This window comes from Sceloporus occidentalis, unplaced genomic scaffold, assembly GCF_023333645.1.
Source record: "Sceloporus occidentalis isolate IW3139 unplaced genomic scaffold, rSceOcc1.0.p SCAF_4, whole genome shotgun sequence".
NCBI classification, from domain to species: Eukaryota; Metazoa; Chordata; class Lepidosauria; order Squamata; family Phrynosomatidae; genus Sceloporus; species Sceloporus occidentalis.
This window is the reverse complement of record NW_028316984.1, coordinates 64,710,455-64,730,147: the sequence shown is the minus strand read 5'-3', so window position 1 is coordinate 64,730,147 and position 19,693 is coordinate 64,710,455. Positions and strand designations below refer to the sequence as shown.

The 19,693-nt window shown below is 39.3% G+C and overlaps 1 protein-coding gene across 3 annotated transcripts in view; it reads left to right on the top strand.

Annotated features, from left to right (window-relative positions):
* The window catches only part of CCDC93 (CCC complex scaffolding subunit CCDC93), a 51,315-nt gene that overhangs the window by 12,494 nt on the left and 19,128 nt on the right, over positions 1-19,693 (top strand). For 2 of the 3 annotated variants that reach the window (XR_016280881.1, XM_089520163.1), the window contains exons 7-15: positions 685-785; positions 4,190-4,207; positions 5,338-5,374; positions 9,129-9,221; positions 9,901-9,951; positions 11,760-11,846; positions 16,020-16,136; positions 17,882-17,944; positions 18,511-18,584. Coding sequence is in view for 2 of the 3 variants with exons in the window: in XM_089520163.1 (XP_089376289.1) it covers positions 685-785; positions 4,190-4,207; positions 5,338-5,374; positions 9,129-9,221; positions 9,901-9,951; positions 11,760-11,846; positions 16,020-16,136; positions 17,882-17,944; positions 18,511-18,584 (641 nt within the window). In the remaining variant the exon portion in view is untranslated. The remainder of the gene's footprint in view (positions 1-684; positions 786-4,189; positions 4,208-5,337; positions 5,375-9,128; positions 9,222-9,900; positions 9,952-11,759; positions 11,847-16,019; positions 16,137-17,881; positions 17,945-18,510; positions 18,585-19,693) is intronic. The other variant, XM_089520164.1, reaches the window with a different exon arrangement.

Here is a 19,693-nt window from a genome sequence, read left to right as displayed (position 1 = left end):
GTTTTCTTGGAAAAATTTGTTCAGAGGAGGTTTGCCATTGCCTTCCCTTGAGGTTGAGAGCATGTGACTTGCCCAAGTCACCCAGTGGGTTTCATGACTGAGCGGGAAACTGAGCCCTGGTCTCCAGAGTAGTTTTTTCTCTTTTATTTCTCCTTTCATTACAGTCAGGATTGAGGGGTCACAGCCCTAATGTGTATTAGTTACATATTTTTCTTTCCTTTTCTTCTTTCTATCTCCTCTTTTCTTTTCCTTTCCTTTTCTTTTTCTTCTTATTTTCCCTCACCTCCATTTTTTATCTTTGCACATTAGATTGTTTGTGTTAATAAAAATTAATCTAAAAAAATGTCCTGACATTCTTCCAGAGAGCATTTGATGACACTGACAAACAATTACCCCCCCCCTCCCAAATTCATTGTGTTTACCTCATTCTTGTCAACTTGTTTAAAACTAATAATGTTGGGTGTTGTTTCTGAAAGAAGGAAGGAAGGAAAGATAGAAAAGAGAAATCGCTAATATTGTTTCCTTGCTCTACTTCCAAACTCTGCTATAGTGAACTCATCCTCAGCCCCCTGAGAAACCTACAGATATTTCTTTGGGAAAAAACGGTTGAGACAACTGCTTTGCATAATTCACTTACCAGTCATTGGAAGTCTGAAAGATCTGTGTTCACTTTTTGTCATTCAGGAGGTGTACAAGCCACAAAGAAAATACCAAAGAAGAGCAGGAGCAGAAAAGTTGATAGATGAGGAATCCAAAGTTCATGCTACACTTCTGGAATATGGCAGGTAAATCAGTCATGGAAACAGCTGTGGCTTTCAAGCTGCATTCTCAATAAAATTCCCATATTTCTTGAGAAATTTTCAAGGATTTTAAGGGAGAGGATTAATGATGACACACAAACTGAGAGGGAGAAGTTGAGATTTTTCAGCTTGCCAAAGGGCTGTGCAGGACATTGTTATTATTATGAACTTTTAAAATATGCTTCCTTCTTGCAAAATTGGGACTCATAATGAGACATATGCAAAGGGAAAGAGATTGGAAAGAGAAACAGCAGAATTGGAGTATATCAATAATCTGCAGTCCATCAGCAGTGGGCTGAACAGAGACAATGGTTTCCTGGCACACTACACATATTATAACACTAGGTGACCCTCCCCCCCCCCCCCCCCAGCCCATAGGTGCTCTCTTGGCCAGCTCATTACATCTTCTTTTTGGCTCCCACACTACATCCCAGTACAGCACACCCAACCATATGCAGGCTCACCATACACGGACTTGACGTCACATGGACAGCGAGCCCCTTGAATGAATGGCGCACATACCCGTGGTGCACAGGAGCATGCCATCATTAAAAACAACAGGACTTGAAGTCCTGTGGTATTTCTTTTATGCAGTGGGGGGAGAAGGTTTCCAGAACGGATCCCTGTGTAAGTTGAGGGTCCACTGTACTCATTCATATGGTTACCTACTAACCTTGTCTTTAGGCAATATCCTGAGCTTGTCACCACACCCACAAAGTTTTGCAGTCCTATGGACATTCTCATGCAGAGAATGCTATAAATCTGCCCCTTGGTTTTCCATTCCACCAAATGTATCTGAGCAAGTATGCTAAAGTCTACAAAAGCCCATGCTACCAACTTCTGTCTTTCAGTTGTCTCAAAGGTGCTGCAAGATTGTTTTGCATACTGATTTTCCAGTCTAACACATCTTTGAATAATGAGACATAGTGCAACTTATCTTTGAACAACAAAACATAGTGAGACTTGTAATGGCACATTGAGCACATTAGCTCACTGCTAATGCCAGTGTTCAGATTCATATTCCTAACATTTCATCTCTGTGTGCAGTCTCAGGAAAGTATTAGATGTGTTACAGGTTGACCACTTGGTTCACATGGCAACTGTGACTGGTGCAAAATAAGGCTGTTATCTAGAAATATGCCTTCAGATTTTTGAATCACCTGTGGGTAAGTGGACCTCAGCTGTTGAGTTACATGCAAGAAGAGTACCTCGAAGGCTATCTCTTTTAATATTTTTAACTGTTTGGAGTCTGGTGATTGGCCATGGATCCATCCTTAATTCTTTTCATGTTTATAATTGTAGAAGTTTAAAGGCTGAAAGTAATGTCAAGCCAATGTAAGTCAGCAGAACCATTCCTACCAAAATATTCCTTCACTGAGGAGGTGAAATGGCAAACATACGTTTGCCACAACATGAACTTCCATAGGCAAGAACCTCCTTTATCAGAGGTTACTACCAGAGTAAATCCTTGCAGGACCACACCTCCCTGAGTGTTACCATGCCTTCAGTCTCTTTTCAAACTGGGAGACCTTTGGCTGTTATATAACTCCCAAATGGAGACCCTTGGCCATTATACTCAATATTTTCAGCACACTAAATTTGGGAGGGGCAGGGTTGTGGGTATCCTTGAGATTTCCAAAAATGGCCTTGGGCTTGATGTGGGCTGCAGGCCACCTTTTGTCTGCTTCTGATATATATACTGTATTGAATTTTGAAGAAATGTGGGTTGGAAGTATAGTCTAATAATAACAACGTGTTCTATTTCTATTCTTGCAAATAAAAAGTTGGTGAACAACAAATTTTGAGTGTCAAGGTATTAGTGTGTGTGACAACAGATTAATTTAGCTACTGTATATATCCATGTATAAGTCTAAAAAATTTAGTCAAAAATTGACCCAAAATACCTAAGTCAACTTATCCATGGATCAATGTAAGTACAGTACTTTAACTCTTATTTTTTTAAAAAAGGAATCATCCCCTGGTGAAAGGCAAGAGTATAATCTGTCCTGGAAACACTGACCCAACTCCCCTCTCCTCTCTCATTCATGTAGTGTAAGCACAAACAGTAATGCCAGCTGGAATTTTGTAAATTCTTTGGTACCATTTTCCTTTGCTTTTCCCTTTAGATCCTTTGTTACATGCCCCTAAGTTTTACCCTTGACTTATCCACACACCCCATATGAAAATCCATAATTTTGGCACCAAAACCTGCCCTCGATATTTATACATGGGGTCGACTTACAGTTGAGTATATATGGTATTTTTCTAGAATAAACCAGGTGTTGTTTTTGGCAAGAAAATAAGCAGCACATACAACAAAGGTGTTTGTTGGACTACAATAAGGAAAATAAAACAAAAAATACATAGATGCCCAAGCATGAGAGAGAGAGAGATGGGGTGCCATTTTTCTTGGGATTTACATGTCTTTCTACTTCCAGCAATGATAATCAGATGAAATTACAACACGCCTCTGCCATGCACGGACACATTTTACGTGGCTTTAAGCTTATGCAGAAGCTGCTTGGGGAGGGAAAACAATGGCGTGCGTGCCCGTGGCATAAGTGGGCCGCTCTACCACATGCACAAGCCCCATTATTTCCTATGGGGCTTGAGCATAGACGGGTTTTCCCTTATGCGGGGGATCTGATATGGATCCCCCACGTAAGGAGAGGGTCCACTGTATGTGTAAAAAGAGTTAGTCTTTGTGTCTGTTTACTAAGAAAAGGTTGCCCCTTCCCCATTTATTTGCACAGCCTAAAAATGATATGTTTACATTTTGTGTTCACTTCAGAGTATGAATGTAACAAGTAATAAAAACAATAAAATGTTCCTTACCACTTGGACTTGGACACTAATACCCATTTGGCTGTTTGTAGAGTAGGTTAGTACACATACTTGCCATTGATGTTTCATGAACAGGAGCACCATGTAAAACTGTTTGTAGTGGATCGATAATTGTTCATCTCCCCTTATTTTTCTTTTATGATTGTTGAAGAGATGCTCTCAAACTGTTATACCCATGAGTATATTTGCTGGCTTTCTGGAGAGTCATGTGCGATTGACAGTGATTATGTCAATATTGTTTCAAAATGGTGAATTTATTTGATACATAAAGAAGCTAGATAGTGGGAAACCTCTTTACCATTTCTCCAAGGTAAAAAGGCAAATATCGTTGTCCAGTGTTTTCCCTGTGAATCACATTTTTTTTGTCTTGCACTTGGAAGACATACAGTCAATGTCCTCAAAAAGGTTCTTTAGATTTTATCCTAATGTTTCTTTCTTGAGTCCTCTATTGAACAATTGTTTCTGTTTTACTGTAACACCTTTATTACTGCTATCATCGTACTTTCTAGATTCACTATCTTTTATTTTTGTGGTTCTCTTCTTAGTTTCACCGATTATTTTTTGTGAGTATTTTTTCCTTGAAGCATGCGTGTGGTTAATTTTCTTTTCAGGTGGTTTTGGCACACAAAATTGCAATTTGTTTTTTTGGCTAATATCACTTTGTGGTTTGTATCTAATAGTGCTACTAAATGAAGTTCATGGTTGAACTTTTCAGTACTAAAGTTGAAATTTGTAGCTGTGTATGCCGGCAAAGAGTGCAAATTGTTCTAATTTCCACTGTTCTTAACACTTTTTTGAAGTTTCTTCAGAATCCTTGTTCTCCTGATCTGTGACTGCATTGCATAGTATACATGATACTAGCTCAGAGCCTGAATGATTTGACTTTGTTACATGGTTTTGACAGAAATGGCAATTCACTTGCCTGTGTGTCCTTCTCTGTGGGGCCCTAACCCATGCTTCCTGACAATTTTGTCCTCCCTTCTCTGTCCTTTTCCATCAACTAGCAGTGGCCCACCAAGGTTTCAGGCCATCTTTTGCCAGTCCTACCAGGATTTAACTTTCAGGCCTTTGGCATGCTCAGTGTGTGCTCCATCACTGAGCTGCAACTCCTCCCCAATCTCTTCCACTTTGTGGCCCAAGCACATATTAAAATCTTGTAGGAAGGTGAAATTCAATTTCAGGCTGTAAATGTTTCAACTAGAATTTCAACAGAAATTGCTTGTGCCTAGAGACAACCAATAAAGGTAGAGAGATCAGGTGATGGATGTTTTAGAGAGTAAAAGGGAGATGCTCTTGCAATGGAAGTGGGTTCTTGTTGGGAATTCAGCAGGAGGCCTCTGAGCACAGGGTCCTCCAGGCCTGCATTCTCTTATATGGGGCACTCATGATGCTTTTATTGACTTAGCATCTGTTAAGGCTGGTGATGAAAGGCAAGGTAACAAAAAATGATTAGACTCTTCAAACATGTGTTCACAGGTTTATTTTGAACATACAACTAATTCTGAATCCTCACTCCCCCCCTCCCCACACACACACACCTTGGTTGATTTGTTCTTTCTTTAAAAAAAAAAACCCTGAGAGCTAACCTGGTCATGTGCAAAAAAGTTTGTGTTATGATTGCAATTGGCCCAACAATAAATTCTTGTTCTTTTTTGTTTCCTCCTCTTCCACCCCACTCCTTTATGTACTGTAGGAGATATGGGTTCAGCAGACAAGGAAAACCTGAGAAGGTAAGGTGTTTTCCATGCTCAGGTTACAGAGATGCAATAAGGACAAAATATGGGGGTGGGATTTAAAGGGCTTGTACCCCTGATGGAACTGCTAGCATGAGAAGAAGTGGGACAGGATGGCTTCCCTAGCCCTGCACCCTCAAAACCTATGCTTTTTCTGTTAAAAGAAACAGAGGATGAAGGTTAAGTATGTGAAGAATGTAAGAGTATGTAGAAGAGAGAGAGAGTGGATTATGAGGTATGGGTGTGAGAAGAGCTTAGAAAGTTATTAGGAGCGGGTAGCTAACTTCAAGATAGGATAAGGAGTGGAATGCTAGAAACTATTATAAATGAAATCTCTGATTGTGAAATGAGTGACCCTCACAAATCTGATGTATTAGATTGCTCTCCAATTTGATTGCAGATGTTGAATGGATATTATTGTGTTTTGTTTATGTTTAATGTTTGTTTTTGTCTTTTTTAACACTTAATAAACTTTAAAAAAATAAAATTAAAAAAAATGTTTAAAAAACCTATGCTTTCTTGTGATAGTAGAAAAAGGCCTATGTGTTGAAGAAATGTGTTTCTGTTTTTCCCAAGGTTTTGAGTACTACTAGTGTTAGTATTTTTAAACTTGAAGTATCTTGGATTTTACAGCCTGCTTGAATAAACTGTTGTTGTTTTAGTTTGCTGTCAGTAGTCTAAAGCACACTGCAGAAATAATCCAGTTTGAGATTTCTTTAACTGCCCTGGCTCAGCGCTAGGGAATACCGAAAAATTGGTGATTGTTTGTCTTTACACCTATGGGTTTTTCTGGGCTGGAGTTCAGACATCAGAAGGGCTGCCAGACCCAGAAAAATCCATAGGAGTGAAGACAGACAACCAGTCAAAATGAAGATGTTTTTACCATACATCAAAGGAGTCGCAGAAAGAATAGGGAAAGGGGAGGAAACACAACCTCCAAACGATCTACAAACTGACCAAGAAAATCCAGCAAATGCTGCACTCACCAAAGGACAGGAGAGACTCTCTCATGATCTCAGGAGCTTACTGCATAGTGTGCAGCTGCATACAAGCCTACATAGGGACCACCAAACGCAGTGTTCAAGCATAAACCAAGGAACATGAGAGACATTGCAGACTGAGTCAGCCAGAAAAATCAGCAGTAGCAGAACACGTTATAAACCATCCTGGGCATAAAATGCTATTTGAAAACACTGACATTCTGGACCAGGTGAGAATGCACAGGGAAGCCATTGAAAGCCACAAACATCTAGACAACTTAAACAGGAAAGAAGAAACCCTTAAAGTATACAAAGTTTGGCTACCAGTGCTAAAAAACACCAAAATCAAAACCCAGCAAGTGCGAGTGAAAACCACCCAGAGTCAGGAGGATTTCCCAGCAGAGAATGAATCACTAATTAAATGGACACCCTGAGACCTTGCTATTCAACAACAGATCAACACACAGATTAACATATAAATCACTTCCTCTCAACCAGGGGTCACATATACCCCACTCACGTCCATGCCGGCATTCTCTGAAGATGCTGGCTGGTGAAACATCAGAAATAAACTCTTCCAGAACACAGCCACATAGCTCAAAAAAACCCCCACAAAAAACCAAGGCCAAGTCAATTTGATGTTTTCTTGTATTAATAGTCACAACGTAGCAAATCACACAAGAATTAAAGTATTATAGCTCATATTCTCACTAACATACAACTGTACTGTAAACATTGGAGAGAAATGTATTGTATTGTACACATTGGAGATCTGCATTACCAGATCAGTTCATAGCCTCTTATCTCCAAGCTGGCAGCTGTGTAGATGTTTATCAGTCAAAATGCTACAATTTGGAACCTGTTTGACATTTATCACTGTTTGTTCTAGAAACCTCTGCAAACACTTTTTCTCTTTGTTTTTGTTATTGCCTTGGGAACCATCAGGGAGCATGATACACAGTGCTAGTGGTCTGTGAAATGCAGTTTGAGATATACTGAAGTGGTGAATGTTTGCCAAGAACTGTTTCCTAATATTTGAATTAATCTATTTTGAAGAAAATAGAATTGACAAATATCAGATAAGCTGAATCAAAAAATAAAGAGCCCTTTACCCTAAAAGACTGGCTAACTGAAGCTAACATGTATATTGTTGTCTGTGGATTTTGATCCAGTTCAGACAAGTGGCATTAGATTTTACATACGTGCAAAATATTCTAGTGTTATATTGTGGTTAAAACAACAACCCTGCATTCATATGTGGCACAAAAGAAAAAAGTTTTTTTAAAAAAAACCACAGCCCTATCATATTTCCTTTGTTGAGTTCTTTAAAATATGCTCACCATACCTTGTCGTCTAAAGCACTGTGAAGAAGTGGGTTTGAGAGCCTTTGAGGGTGAGTGGGAAGATAATTTTGTACTATATAATATTTGTATGGTGCTTTGCACTCTTTATGTGGGTTGCCAGAGTGCAAACTTGAGAGGGCTCCTGTGCCTTTATAATAGTTGTGTACAAGAGGGAATTTTAGCAAGTGTTTCTTGTTACTTAGTTGTGCGACAAGTAATATTTGCTGAAATCCTCTCTTATGCACAGTCATTTAAAAGTACAGGAGCCAACTCCAGTTATCAGCCTGGCAAACCATATGAGTTACTGTTTCTGTAGCATTTTCTAAAAATATATGTAAATTAGTCTTATGTGAAAAGTCCACTCTGTGAGCAGCCCTCTTTTCTTTCTATCTATCCCCATATCTTCCATGTATTAGAGGTGTGGAATTCAAAGGCATCATCATGTTAGTCTGGAATATCAGCTTGCAAAGGGATTTCATAATAACTTTGAGACTAACTGTGTGAAGAAAGTTGTAGCATAAGCTTTTGTAGACATCTGAGGAAGTAGACCAAGTCTACAAAAGCTTATGGTACAACCTCTTTTGCACAGTTAGTCTCAAAGGTGCTACAAGATATTCCAAACTAATATGGCTACAAGATCTGTTTGCAGAGTTGTGTTTGTATGTATTAGGATTTCCAAGTGAAAGAGGAGACAGATGTCCTGTGCTCTTAATGGCTGTGTAGAAGAGGGAATTTCAGCAAGTCTTGCTTTCATGAGAAGCAACACCGGCCTTAATTTCCTTCTATACAGCTGTTAAAGGTACAAGAGCAGCATCCTTTATTTCACCTGGTAAGCCTGTATATGGGCAATTTATGCACACAGACATATACGTAAGTTGATATATGGATATATACTATGTGTATTACATAATGGTCTGATACTTTTCCTTTCCTCTTAAGAGCTCAAGAACTGAAGATCTATATGAAATCACAAAGGTCCAAAACACACTGCAGAAATAATCCAGTTTGAGACCACTTTAAGTGCTCTGGCTCAGTGCTAGGGAACATGGGAATTGTAGTTTGTTGTGGCACCAGAGCTCTCTGACAGAGAAGGATAAATGTCTCACAAAGCTACAGTTCCCAGGATTCCTTAACATTTAACCAGGGTGGTCTCAAACTGGATTATTTCTGTAGTGCGTTTTGGACCAAAGGTAAAATCACAAATTCCAAGTGTCTAAAACCACAGATTACAAATGTCTATTAAAATACAACAAAAGCAATACAAACAAGGAGGAATAGAGAAAGAAAAATAAAATGTGTTGTGGACTGGTGTGTCCCTCCCCCACTTTCTTATCCCTCTGCCTCCCACCTCTGAGTGATTTTGTGGAGACATTGTTCATTTGCCTTTTCATCTTAATTTTACAAGCATTCTTCTCTTTTTCTTGACAGGCTGAAGACAAGAAGATGGTGGTTCCTGCTGGGCTTGTATCAGCAGGGAAGCCTGATGCCTACACGGACGATGACCTTCAAGCTGCTGAGGAGGTGCACATAACCTCTACAAATTTCAGGCAGGCTTGATCAGGGGGTCTCTGCTTTCTGCTACATAAAGAAGAAATTTGGTAGCTTAAGGGTTGAATTTCTCTCTAGACACACACACCATTCTGCATAGGGAGGATAGAGATAAGGATCAATACAGCTTTAGTGGTGCATGTTCATTTATATACAGATTCCTCTCAACATGTGACTTACATGGGATTTATCTCTGTACTAAAATGTAGAAACTGAGCTGCTTAAATGTGTATGTACTGGGTTGCTATTTCCAGCTGGTGCTCTGTGTTCATTAGTATTTACTAAAGTGTGGATATTCCAGGAAAAGTGCAATTATTCTGATAAGATGAAGAAAAGGCTGCTTCTTTATTTTATGTTTGAGGTGGATAGGAATTGCACTCCATCAGCATTTGGGGGGAGGGGTAACAGGTTGTCCATCCCTTGTTTATGCAAACAAAATAGTGGTAAGCAGAAAGATGTGTCTCTTTGTGTGTCCATCTTTTCTTGTGTTATGCCAGCAGCATGAGATCTGCTATGGCTTGGATTCTTCAGAAAGCATTCTACAACTGTTTGTAAAAATGTATTCAGTTGCTGCATAGTTTTTCTGAGCTTTAAAAAAACCCATCTGAAAATCCTGTTTACAGATTCTGATGTTGTCTTTGTTTTACATCAGTTGCGTATTAAAGCATTGATGACTGAGATGGCTGCAATGGGAACAGAAGAGGTATGTTGTTCCATGTTGGTAAACAAAACTTTGTTATTAAATTTTAATTATTAAAACAGTACAGATCAATTATCCTTATTAGTTTAATCAGAAGTACATTTGTAAATACAGATACCAGATTTGTTTTATCCATAAGAGTTGCCCTTTCTTCACATCTGAATTGAAATTGGACTGAACTGCAAATTGATGGAGAAAGAATATAAAGGTTATTCACTTACTGTTGTCTGATTCCTCTCCATACCTATTAAACGAGCTTGGTATCATAGCATATACAACTTACTTGCATCCCTGCTATTTCTCCCTACTCCTGCAAGTCAACTTGAAAGCTGTCACAACCTTAGACATAAGGTTAATTCAGGTTGAGACTGCTTGAGGCATTAAGTTACACTGTAAATTAACATAAAGAAAACACCACAAAGCTTAAAAGGTGATCCTCCTTGTAAGGTATTTAGCCTCTGAGTCAGCTCTTCCTATAAAGGCAGATTGCTTATTTTAAATGAATAATAGAAAAGTTATTACTTCTTGCAAACCCTTCTTCTTGTTTGAGGCAGCAACAGTTTGCTGCTGCTTCAACATCATTGTTGTCATTTTTATTATTGTTATATTGTTTTTTTTTCTCATTCTTCTGTTAACAGAGTCTCTGGTGCTGCCACATTCCTTTTTCTTTCTTTCTCCCTCCCTCTCTTCCTCCTTTTGATGCTGCAAAAGACTAATAGAGCTACTTCTCTGGAGCTTTTTGATCACTCCATGTCCAGTTAGTAAAAGCAGGCAGTCCCTGATTGTGTGCTTACAGTTTAAGAGATATGACAGAAAGGGGGGGTGGGGGGAGAGATAGAGATGAAAAGGGGAAAAAGCAAACCTTGATGCCAGTTCTTTAAATTTAACTGGAAGGTCTTATAATGACCAAGTGGAAAGGGTTCAGGAAAATGAGAAACTCTATGGGGCTGATCTTTCAGTTGAGCTGACTAACTGATCCCATGTCTGCTGATCTTCAGTAGTTCATTTACATCTCTTGGTTCTTTGCTTTACAGCACACATGGTTCACCATTATAAAGATAACATGCATCCACATGGCATGTAGAATTGTGCAGTGTTCTGCTGGTCCTCACATTTAGGAAATGTAGGGATTTAGGAATTATGGGATTAAGCAGAAGTGACCACAGACACAGTCTTCCCATATTGCTTATGTGCACTGTCTACATGCACATACTTTCCCCTCAGTCAGAGGCACAGCCCACAGTATCCTGTCTTTTCTGCATATACTTGAATTGGAAGGGCTATGCACTGAAATAGCACCAGCCTTTGACAGTTTAAAAACATAAAGAAGTCTGTTGGATGAGGCTAAAGCATTATGTAACCCCAGTAGCCAACTAGATACCTATAGGAAGTCAACATTCAGGACATGAGTGTAATGGCACCCTCCTGTTCCTATTCCTCAGTAAGTTATATGCAGAGAGATACTGTCTCTAATACTTACAGCCATTGTGATAACTATGAAAGTAACTGAGCCTTTTTCATGGCATCCTTCCTTATAGGTAGTAAAAGTTGTTCTGTCCCAATTTTGTAGGCAGATTCAGATTGATGATCCTAGAGAAGCCATCATGGTTGTTGGCCTCTTTCCTGGCCATCTTTATCCTTGTGTTTCCTTAACCTCCTTTCAACCACCTCATCTCTGCACAAGCCTTGTTGTTTTCATGAAAAACCAGGTAATGCAAGAGTGCTCCCTCTTGCAACAGATGGTGTTTTATCTCAAATTATGCTGGTTTGCAAGAAGTGATGTGTTTTCTGTATTTGTTCTGTCCTTGCAGGGCAGACTGACTGCAAGCACTGTTGGCCAAATAGTTGGACTCCAGTCTGATGAGATCAAGCAGATTGCATCAGAATATGCTGAGAAGGTAGGTGATCATTACTTGTTGTTGTCAGCCTTTCATGCTTAAAAATAAATAGCCACTGAAGTGATCATGCTAGTAGGTAGGATCCCAATTTACCTGTGTACCTTCACAAGGGTACAAATTCTGCTCCAGACACTGAGTTAAATTCATACCTTCCATTGATGGAAAGGCTCTCCTTTTGTCCACAGAAAACTTTCATTCCAGAAGAGGGTTCACATCCCTGGGAGAACTGGGGAGGGGGACTTTTGCTGATTTCTCGTCTCACCTGCATCCCATAGCATCATTGCTTTCACTCATCTCTCAACCCTCCAGAACAGTGTGGAAGATGGTGCTGGAGACTGCAGGCAAAGATTGGCAGAAGTCCCCCTTCTGCACCAATAGCAGCATAGTATGGAACCCAAATTCTGTGAATCACTTGAATTCATGCATCTATACAGAGGTGGCTGGTGCCTTCCCAGATTTGTCAGGGCACATGTTCCTTACCCCTGCCTTAAAGCCAAATGGATGGTAATGTTGTTTTGTGTGATGTCTAAAAAGTATGATATTTGTGGAGGGTTGTCCATTTTTGTGGAAAAATTAATTATTTCTAGCCCCTGGAGCAGCAGACTTACAACAGCCTACACTAGCCAAAATGGTTGAGAAGGACAGGAGTTACAGTGCAGCAAGTTATAGGGCATCAAGCAGAGGAGCCAAGTCTAAAAGCACTGCCAGAAATACTGTATTACAAGAAGGGCATCTGAGGATCAGAGTTTGAGGAAGGCTTTTCCTTCTTTTTGTTTTTGTTTTTAACCATAGATAGCAGAATCTTGAAACCACTGGCTGCGCTGGCTGGGGATTCTAGATATCCAAATATGTAACTTTTCCCAAGATATAATGAGAATATGCTAGCTGTCTGCATTTGTGACATTTTTCCCCTTGTTTCTTGCGTACATTTATTTATTATTTATTATGGTATTTATCTATGTCTGTGGGCCTATGAAGTGAGAGGAACTATCAAAGGTCTACTGATGCTGCTAGTTAAGGCAGCCAGGCTGGTCGCTGGAAAAACTAGGAGTGACCGAATAACACCCATCTTAAAATCTCTTCACTGGCTGCCTATTAGTTTCTGGGCACAGTACAAGGTGTTGGTTATAACTTTTAAAGCCCTACATGGCTTGGGTCCAACCTATTTGAGGGATCGCCTGCTCCCATATAATCCGCCCACACCCTCAGGTCCTCTGGGAGGACTCTATTGCAGCCTTTAAAAACCGGACTAACTGCTACCTCCCAGAGGGCCTTCTGTGCAATTGCTCCCAAACTATGGAACAGTCTGCCGGACGAGATCCGTCAAATTGCCAGCTTAGACAGCTTTTAAAAAGCTGTCAAGACGGATCTCTTCCAGCAGGACTTTCCTGAATAAAAGTGCCCAGCCACAGAATGACTGCCTCCCACATCATGTATTAGCCCACCGCTCTGTCCTCGCTGTATTTTTTTATTGTGTTTTAATAGATGTTTTAATTGTAACTTGTTTAATCCTTTTTTAAGGGGGGAATTTGGGACACAAATTTGTAAATGTGGATTTTAACGTGTTGTAAGCCACTTTGATTGTCTTGTCACAGAAAAGTGGGATATAAATAAAAGTTTTATTTATTATTATTTATATTTAAGGGATTGGATGGAGGAGAAGTCAGTAGTGCTTATGTGAAAAAAGGCCTTTAGTAACTAGTATGTGAAGAAGGTCTCTTTATTTTTTAACAAAAGTATTTTAGCATTAGTAATATAGCAAGCACGGTATCATATTTGGCTTTATTTAGATGGAATAAATTTTTCTGATCTTACTTCCTTCTTTTTATCTCTTTTACCTTGCTCTTTCTGCTAGTTAAAGGAATTTAGCAATCTGACTCAGCAGTTTTTGGCTTTTAGGCTGGTATAATGGATTTCCTGTCTATGTGTATAATGAATATTGCTTAAAATTGGGTCAGGGTGTGGGTGGGATTGAGTCCTTGAGCAAAAGAGCTGAAACAAAGGTGTCACTTCATTACACATCTTAAATTCATGGAAGTCACTCTTCCACATGGTTATTGTCGAATCTAATGAATTGGCCACTGCACTTGGAATTAAAGAACAAAAATGAATGTAGCCTTTCTTGATTGTTCCATGCACCATACAGCAGTGCAGCCCCAAGACCACATTCCACTCTTCAGGGCTATTTCTGTGGCCCCTGAAACCAACTCAGGTCCCATTTTTTAGCAAAAAGGGGTGAATTACCTTTTAGAAACCATGGGGAAGAATGGTTTGCTTTTTAAAATATGTTACATCCCCTCCCCCCTTTACACACACACACACACACACACACACACCAGCTAACATCAAAAATGCCTGTTCTTTAAAATTAGATACAGAATTTCAAGCTCTGGTCTTGTGTGGGGGTTTGATTTAATTTGGTTGCCTGTGTGATCTCTGGATGATCCCAGTGGCAAAAAAAAATCCCCTTGCGCCTGTCAGAATGGTGCACTTCTCTATATCTTCAACCTGTGTCAATAGGAAATGTTCTGGGCGTGCTTTGAGAAATCAATTTTTTAAAAAATGCTTTGAGGAGAAAAGATGAAGAGCTGTAGACTGAGGTGACTGACTTCCATCAGAAGAGACATGATTTACAAATTTAAAAAGCACCATGCACATTGGGGAATCATCTCCCTCCTGCCAAAATCAAGTAATCTCTGTTTTCACTTTGGAAATAAAAGTTTTTGGAGAGGACAGGAACTGAAGTTAATTGGATTGGCCCCAGGTCCATGAAATGGGTTACTCCAAAAAAATCTGCCAGCTACTAATTCTTCCACAGTAGCCAGGCAATGGATGCAATTTGGCAAATCAGTCAGGAAACATAGTTTTACGCAAATATGCTTTTTATTTTTACCCACACCTAGGGTCCTCAATCCTTTAAAAATGAGGAGAGGATTCCTTCATGCTGTAAGTAGGTATTTGGTTCTGACAAATTCCAAGTTCTGGAACAAAAAGCACCATATTTGCAACAAGTATAGTTGTGCTAACAACTGGGCATTTATCTTAATGTGGTACTAAGCATCTGCAAACAAAGATTTGTGGTCTACAAAACACAGTAGTTTTGAAGTGACAGCTCCTCTTTGCCTGCCATTTTAAGCTTGGACCTTATATGTTGATCCCACCATCTTTTTTTCAGGATTCTAGAGATTTCCCAAAGAAATTACATACATCTGTGAGCATTTTTTTTAAAATAGTAGCTTGTTGTTGGAGAAATGCTGTTGGCATAAGAAGGTCTTGCTGTGAGATAAAAGACTGAAGCTGTAACTGGTAAACACTGTGAAGTGGTTGCTAATCTTAAACTTTGCATTTCTAATAACATATCCCCCAATACCTAAATTGCCTTGTTGCAATGTGATTACAAACAGAACTAGAAAGGACACTAGTGTCCATTTAAAAAAAAATCAGTAACTGTTCCTCGTTACTTGTTGCTTGGGAGTTGCAACTGGTGTTATAGCTAATAAATTTTAATTTATTTTTCAAAATAACAACAACCCTTTTGCAGATGCCTAAAACTTCCCCAAACAACTGCAAGGTAGCATTTTTTGTAATGAGTAAATGTTACAAAAAAATTCTTACAAACCCTACTGTTTACTTTGGCTTCATTAAAATGATTAAAAGTGATGTCCCATACTACATGTATTACTCTTAATATGTTATGTTTAATATGTTACTTTTCAACACTGTTTTGGAGTGGGTACGCTGGCATCGGTTTTTGTTTTCTAAAAGTACAAGTTTCATTCTGGTTGACTTCATGCTGCATCTCTTCCCATCTGCATGCAAAGCAAGGACACTTTCGAAAATCACTCCTTTTTGTGTGTAGTAAAACTCTTTCAGCATAATTGTGGAAAATCTTTGGTTCTCCAGAAGTTTTGGACTTCAGTTTCCAGAACCCTCAACCAGCATGGCCAAAGTAAGGCATTATGAGAACTGTAATTCAAAATGTGTGGAGAGCCTAAAGTTTTCCACATCACTTGTAAGACAAGGAAACATCCTTATGTTTCCTTATTTGTATGAGGCTTTCCACTACATTAAAAGGCAGTGCTTTTTAGAGGCTGCACTAACAACTATCTGGTAACTCTGACAGAACAATAATCTGTTTGTGTGCTCTTCTCTACTCCCTTTCTTTCTTCCCAGCAATCAGAACTTTCTGCAGAAGAGCGTCCAGAAAGACTTGGGGCTGCACAACAGCACAAAAGGAAGGTGGCATTGCTTAGCAAGCAAATCGCACAGAAAACCAAACAGCTGGAAGAAGTATGTCTTTTAAAAACACGGTCTTAAGAAAACTTCCCAAAACTTTTCCATTCTGAACCGTAGGAAAATCTTTCTGATAACTTGGAAATCCATTCAGGAGAATCAGGTCATGAACAGTTTGTATGATAATAAACATTGCTTCAGGGTATTGATGTACTCCTGTACTTAAATAGAATACTCAACTTCAAAAAATTCCTATTTCAATTACAATTCCCAGAATCCTTCAGCCAGCATGACTACAACTATGGGACCTGTAGTCAAAAAAGGATTTTTTTCATGTTTTGGGAGATTAGTAAGGCATATGCCTTAATGACCTGTCTGAAGTAAATAAAGCCTTTTTTTTCTGGATGCCAGCAATTCGGAATTAAAGTCATTAACCATTTTTCCACACACAGTGGCAATGTGTTCATTCTTACAGGCTAAATATAAACATGGTTCATACTTCAAAATGATATAGAATTATTTAATGCATACAGACTTTTTTTTTAAGTTGATTCCATTTCCCACCCTCTCAAATGCTAGAAGAACCTCCTGTGGCAGCTTGCTGCTGCTTGTGTTGGAGTTCATTTGGCCAGTAGTGAAACTGTTGTTGTGCCTGTCACACTTGATGCAGTTTTTTGAAACTCATTGCCATCTGTTCCATCCCATCTGCTGTTTTTCCCCTGCGAGCATTTCCATGAAGCAGAAGAAACTATGATTTAAGAATCTGTCAACTGTATTATTTCCAATATTGGTTCATTTTTGCCAGTCTTTGTTTATTTCAGTATGTGGGTGGGAGAGTAGGTGCAAGGTGACAATCATAGCTGTGCATAGACATGGGGTTATAGTCATAGGTGACTTCTCACAAGCAAAAAGTGCAGTGATTTTCACAAACACAATTTCTGACAATCCCTACGCAGTTCCTGACACCCCTTGAAATGTTGCTTTTCAAGGTCAGAGTAGTTCTTTACAAACCAGATGGAACAAAACATAGAGAATTGTAGCAGATAAAGGAGGTCAGTGAAAAGCAAGGTGCCCAGTGCCAGAGGAAGTACTTTCTGCTAGTAGCCATTATTGTAGCTTTCCTTAGCAACTCCAGCTTTCCTCTAGATGTGTGGCAGCAACCTGCCATATACATTTGGAGCCCTGTTGGCTGGGATTCAAGCAGGTTGTAAGCCAAAACTTCTGTAAGGCTGTAGTATTTGGTAAAACGTGTATTGCTGGTTGGGGGGAGAGGCAGGCAAAATGCCATGCTGTATGAATTCTTCTCACCAGTGAATTTTTCCTTCACTCCCCAAATGTCTATCCTTGGAAGGAGTGAGACATTGAAAATTGGTTACACCTAGAACTCTTCTAATTGCTTTCTTCACATTCTCTTGCCTTTTTTCTTTGGATGCCCAAACAGTTTCTAAATGCTTAAATGTTATTTTGTTACTGCAATGGTAGATATATGGGGACTGAAGAAAAATTAAAATGGGAGGAAGCAGAATTCTTATTTGGATTAGCATTGCTCTTAACCCTTGCCCCCAAGCTACATCCCTGGATACAAACATTAATATATATTTTAATTACATGGGCTGTGGTTATACAGTGGGTCTTTCCCATACACTAGGGATCCATTCTGGATCTATATAAACATTAAGAATAACTCCAGCCTGGGTTTTATTTGTATATTGCACTATTGCTGTATGAATGAAGGATCTGACTTAACAGATTTGTGGTCCCTCAACTTGACTTTCTTACTCTTTTGCTTCTTTTGATAAAAGTTGCAGATTAAATGTGCTGACTTGCAAACAGCATGTAGTGAGGCCAAGAAGACACTAAATGAGGTAAACGTTTGTTCCTTTCTCTCTTCTTATTTTTCTCTTCCTTCTGCTTAGAGTGAGCTGTGTGAAATGAAAAAAAGATTGAAAAGAATCAGTCTAAATGTCTGTCCCTATATACAAGCCAATAAAAAGAGCAATAAATTTCACTGGTTAAGGAGCTTTTAGTAGGTTCCTATCACCCGCCTTGAGCCACTCATCCAAACTGCATCTCAAAAAAAAAAAAAAAAAATCATTGTTTTTCTGATCCATTGGATCAGAGAAAGACTAGAAGGGAGCGCATTATATCAAGCTGGGGATCAAGTCCTAGCACTAGGGTCAAAAGTTAAGACCTCTTGTGCGAGTGTAGAGGCCTCTTGGCAGTTGTTGTGAGCCAGTACTAATATCTCTGTTGAGGAAAAATTGGCCTTACCTTTAGGAGTCATAAACTTCCTGTGTGAAAAGGAAGTTAGACCTTGCCAAGAGTTTTCAGTGCAACCTTGCCTATCTTAAGATGATTTTACTTTCAGGTAAAATTGATTCTTCATCTTCTTTGACATACTCAACTTGTGTTATTGATTCAATTTCTTTAGGTTAAGAATTATAGTGAAAAATTGGACAAGGAGCTCGCTGCCTTAGAAATGGTGGAATCCCAAGCTGACTCAAAGTATGTGTTTTTCACCATCATGGCCTTTTTCTTCTTCTTTGTATACCTTCATGTATATTCTCTAGTCTCATATGTGTACATCTGTTTACATCTATCTTAATGTTCCAAAAGAACATGCTAAAATGGAGTCTTTCTGCAGCTTTAAATTTCCCACATTTTTTTCTACATATTATAAATACCACAGTCTGTAATTACCTACTTTCAAATTTGTTTCAATTTTGAAGGCATGGAAGTTGGGAATAATGTTTGGCACGGCATCTGTGGCAGTTCTTATGCCTCAATTTCTTTTCTTTTTCCTTTTCCTTTCATTTCCCACATGATTTCCTTACCCCCATGCAGTCTTGAGCATACCTACTAGGAAATATGCTCTATTAGTTTCAATAGGCTTAATTCCAGATAAGCATATATAGGACAGAAGTCTGAGTATCTTATCAAAGGCTCTGAATGCACGGTCAGGATACTACAGGCTAACTTTGTTGTATTCTGCCCATAGATTTGGCCTGTTTCTTTTCCTGGCACTTACCTGGTCTGGCATGACAACAGCTGGGTATTATCTGTGAAGGCAGCAGTCATGGCCTGAAAGGGTGGAAACATGTTGCCTGGCCTCATCTATGTAGTCAGGTGTCCCCTTCTGACATCACAGGCTGGAACTGAGGCTTTCATGGAGAATGGCAGCGGCAGCAGCAGGAAGGGATGAGCAGCTGTCAGCACTGCCAGCTGTTGTGGTGTTTATAGGATGCCAGGCTAAGAGCTGGTTGGGCTCGTGTCTGGCTAGAGTTGCTGGAATAGCATCTGGTCTGCCTATCCCTGGCCTGGGGTTGTTGACTTGTCTAAACAGGACGAAGCTAGGCCGGGGGTGGAGGAGACAGACTTTTTGGCCCATGGTACTGGTGATTTTACTGTTGTGATGCTATGATGTTGGGAATTTTCCCATATTATTTTGTAAAATTACTGTCATAGATTTCCTTTGAAAAATTTCATTCCAATTTCTGTTACCTGAATATCTTTAAAAACAGTGCACACAGACCATCAAAACTTCACTCCCATTGATTTAAATATATGAGTATGTACTTAAATATTTTTCTTCAAAAAGAATGAGGTCTAATTAC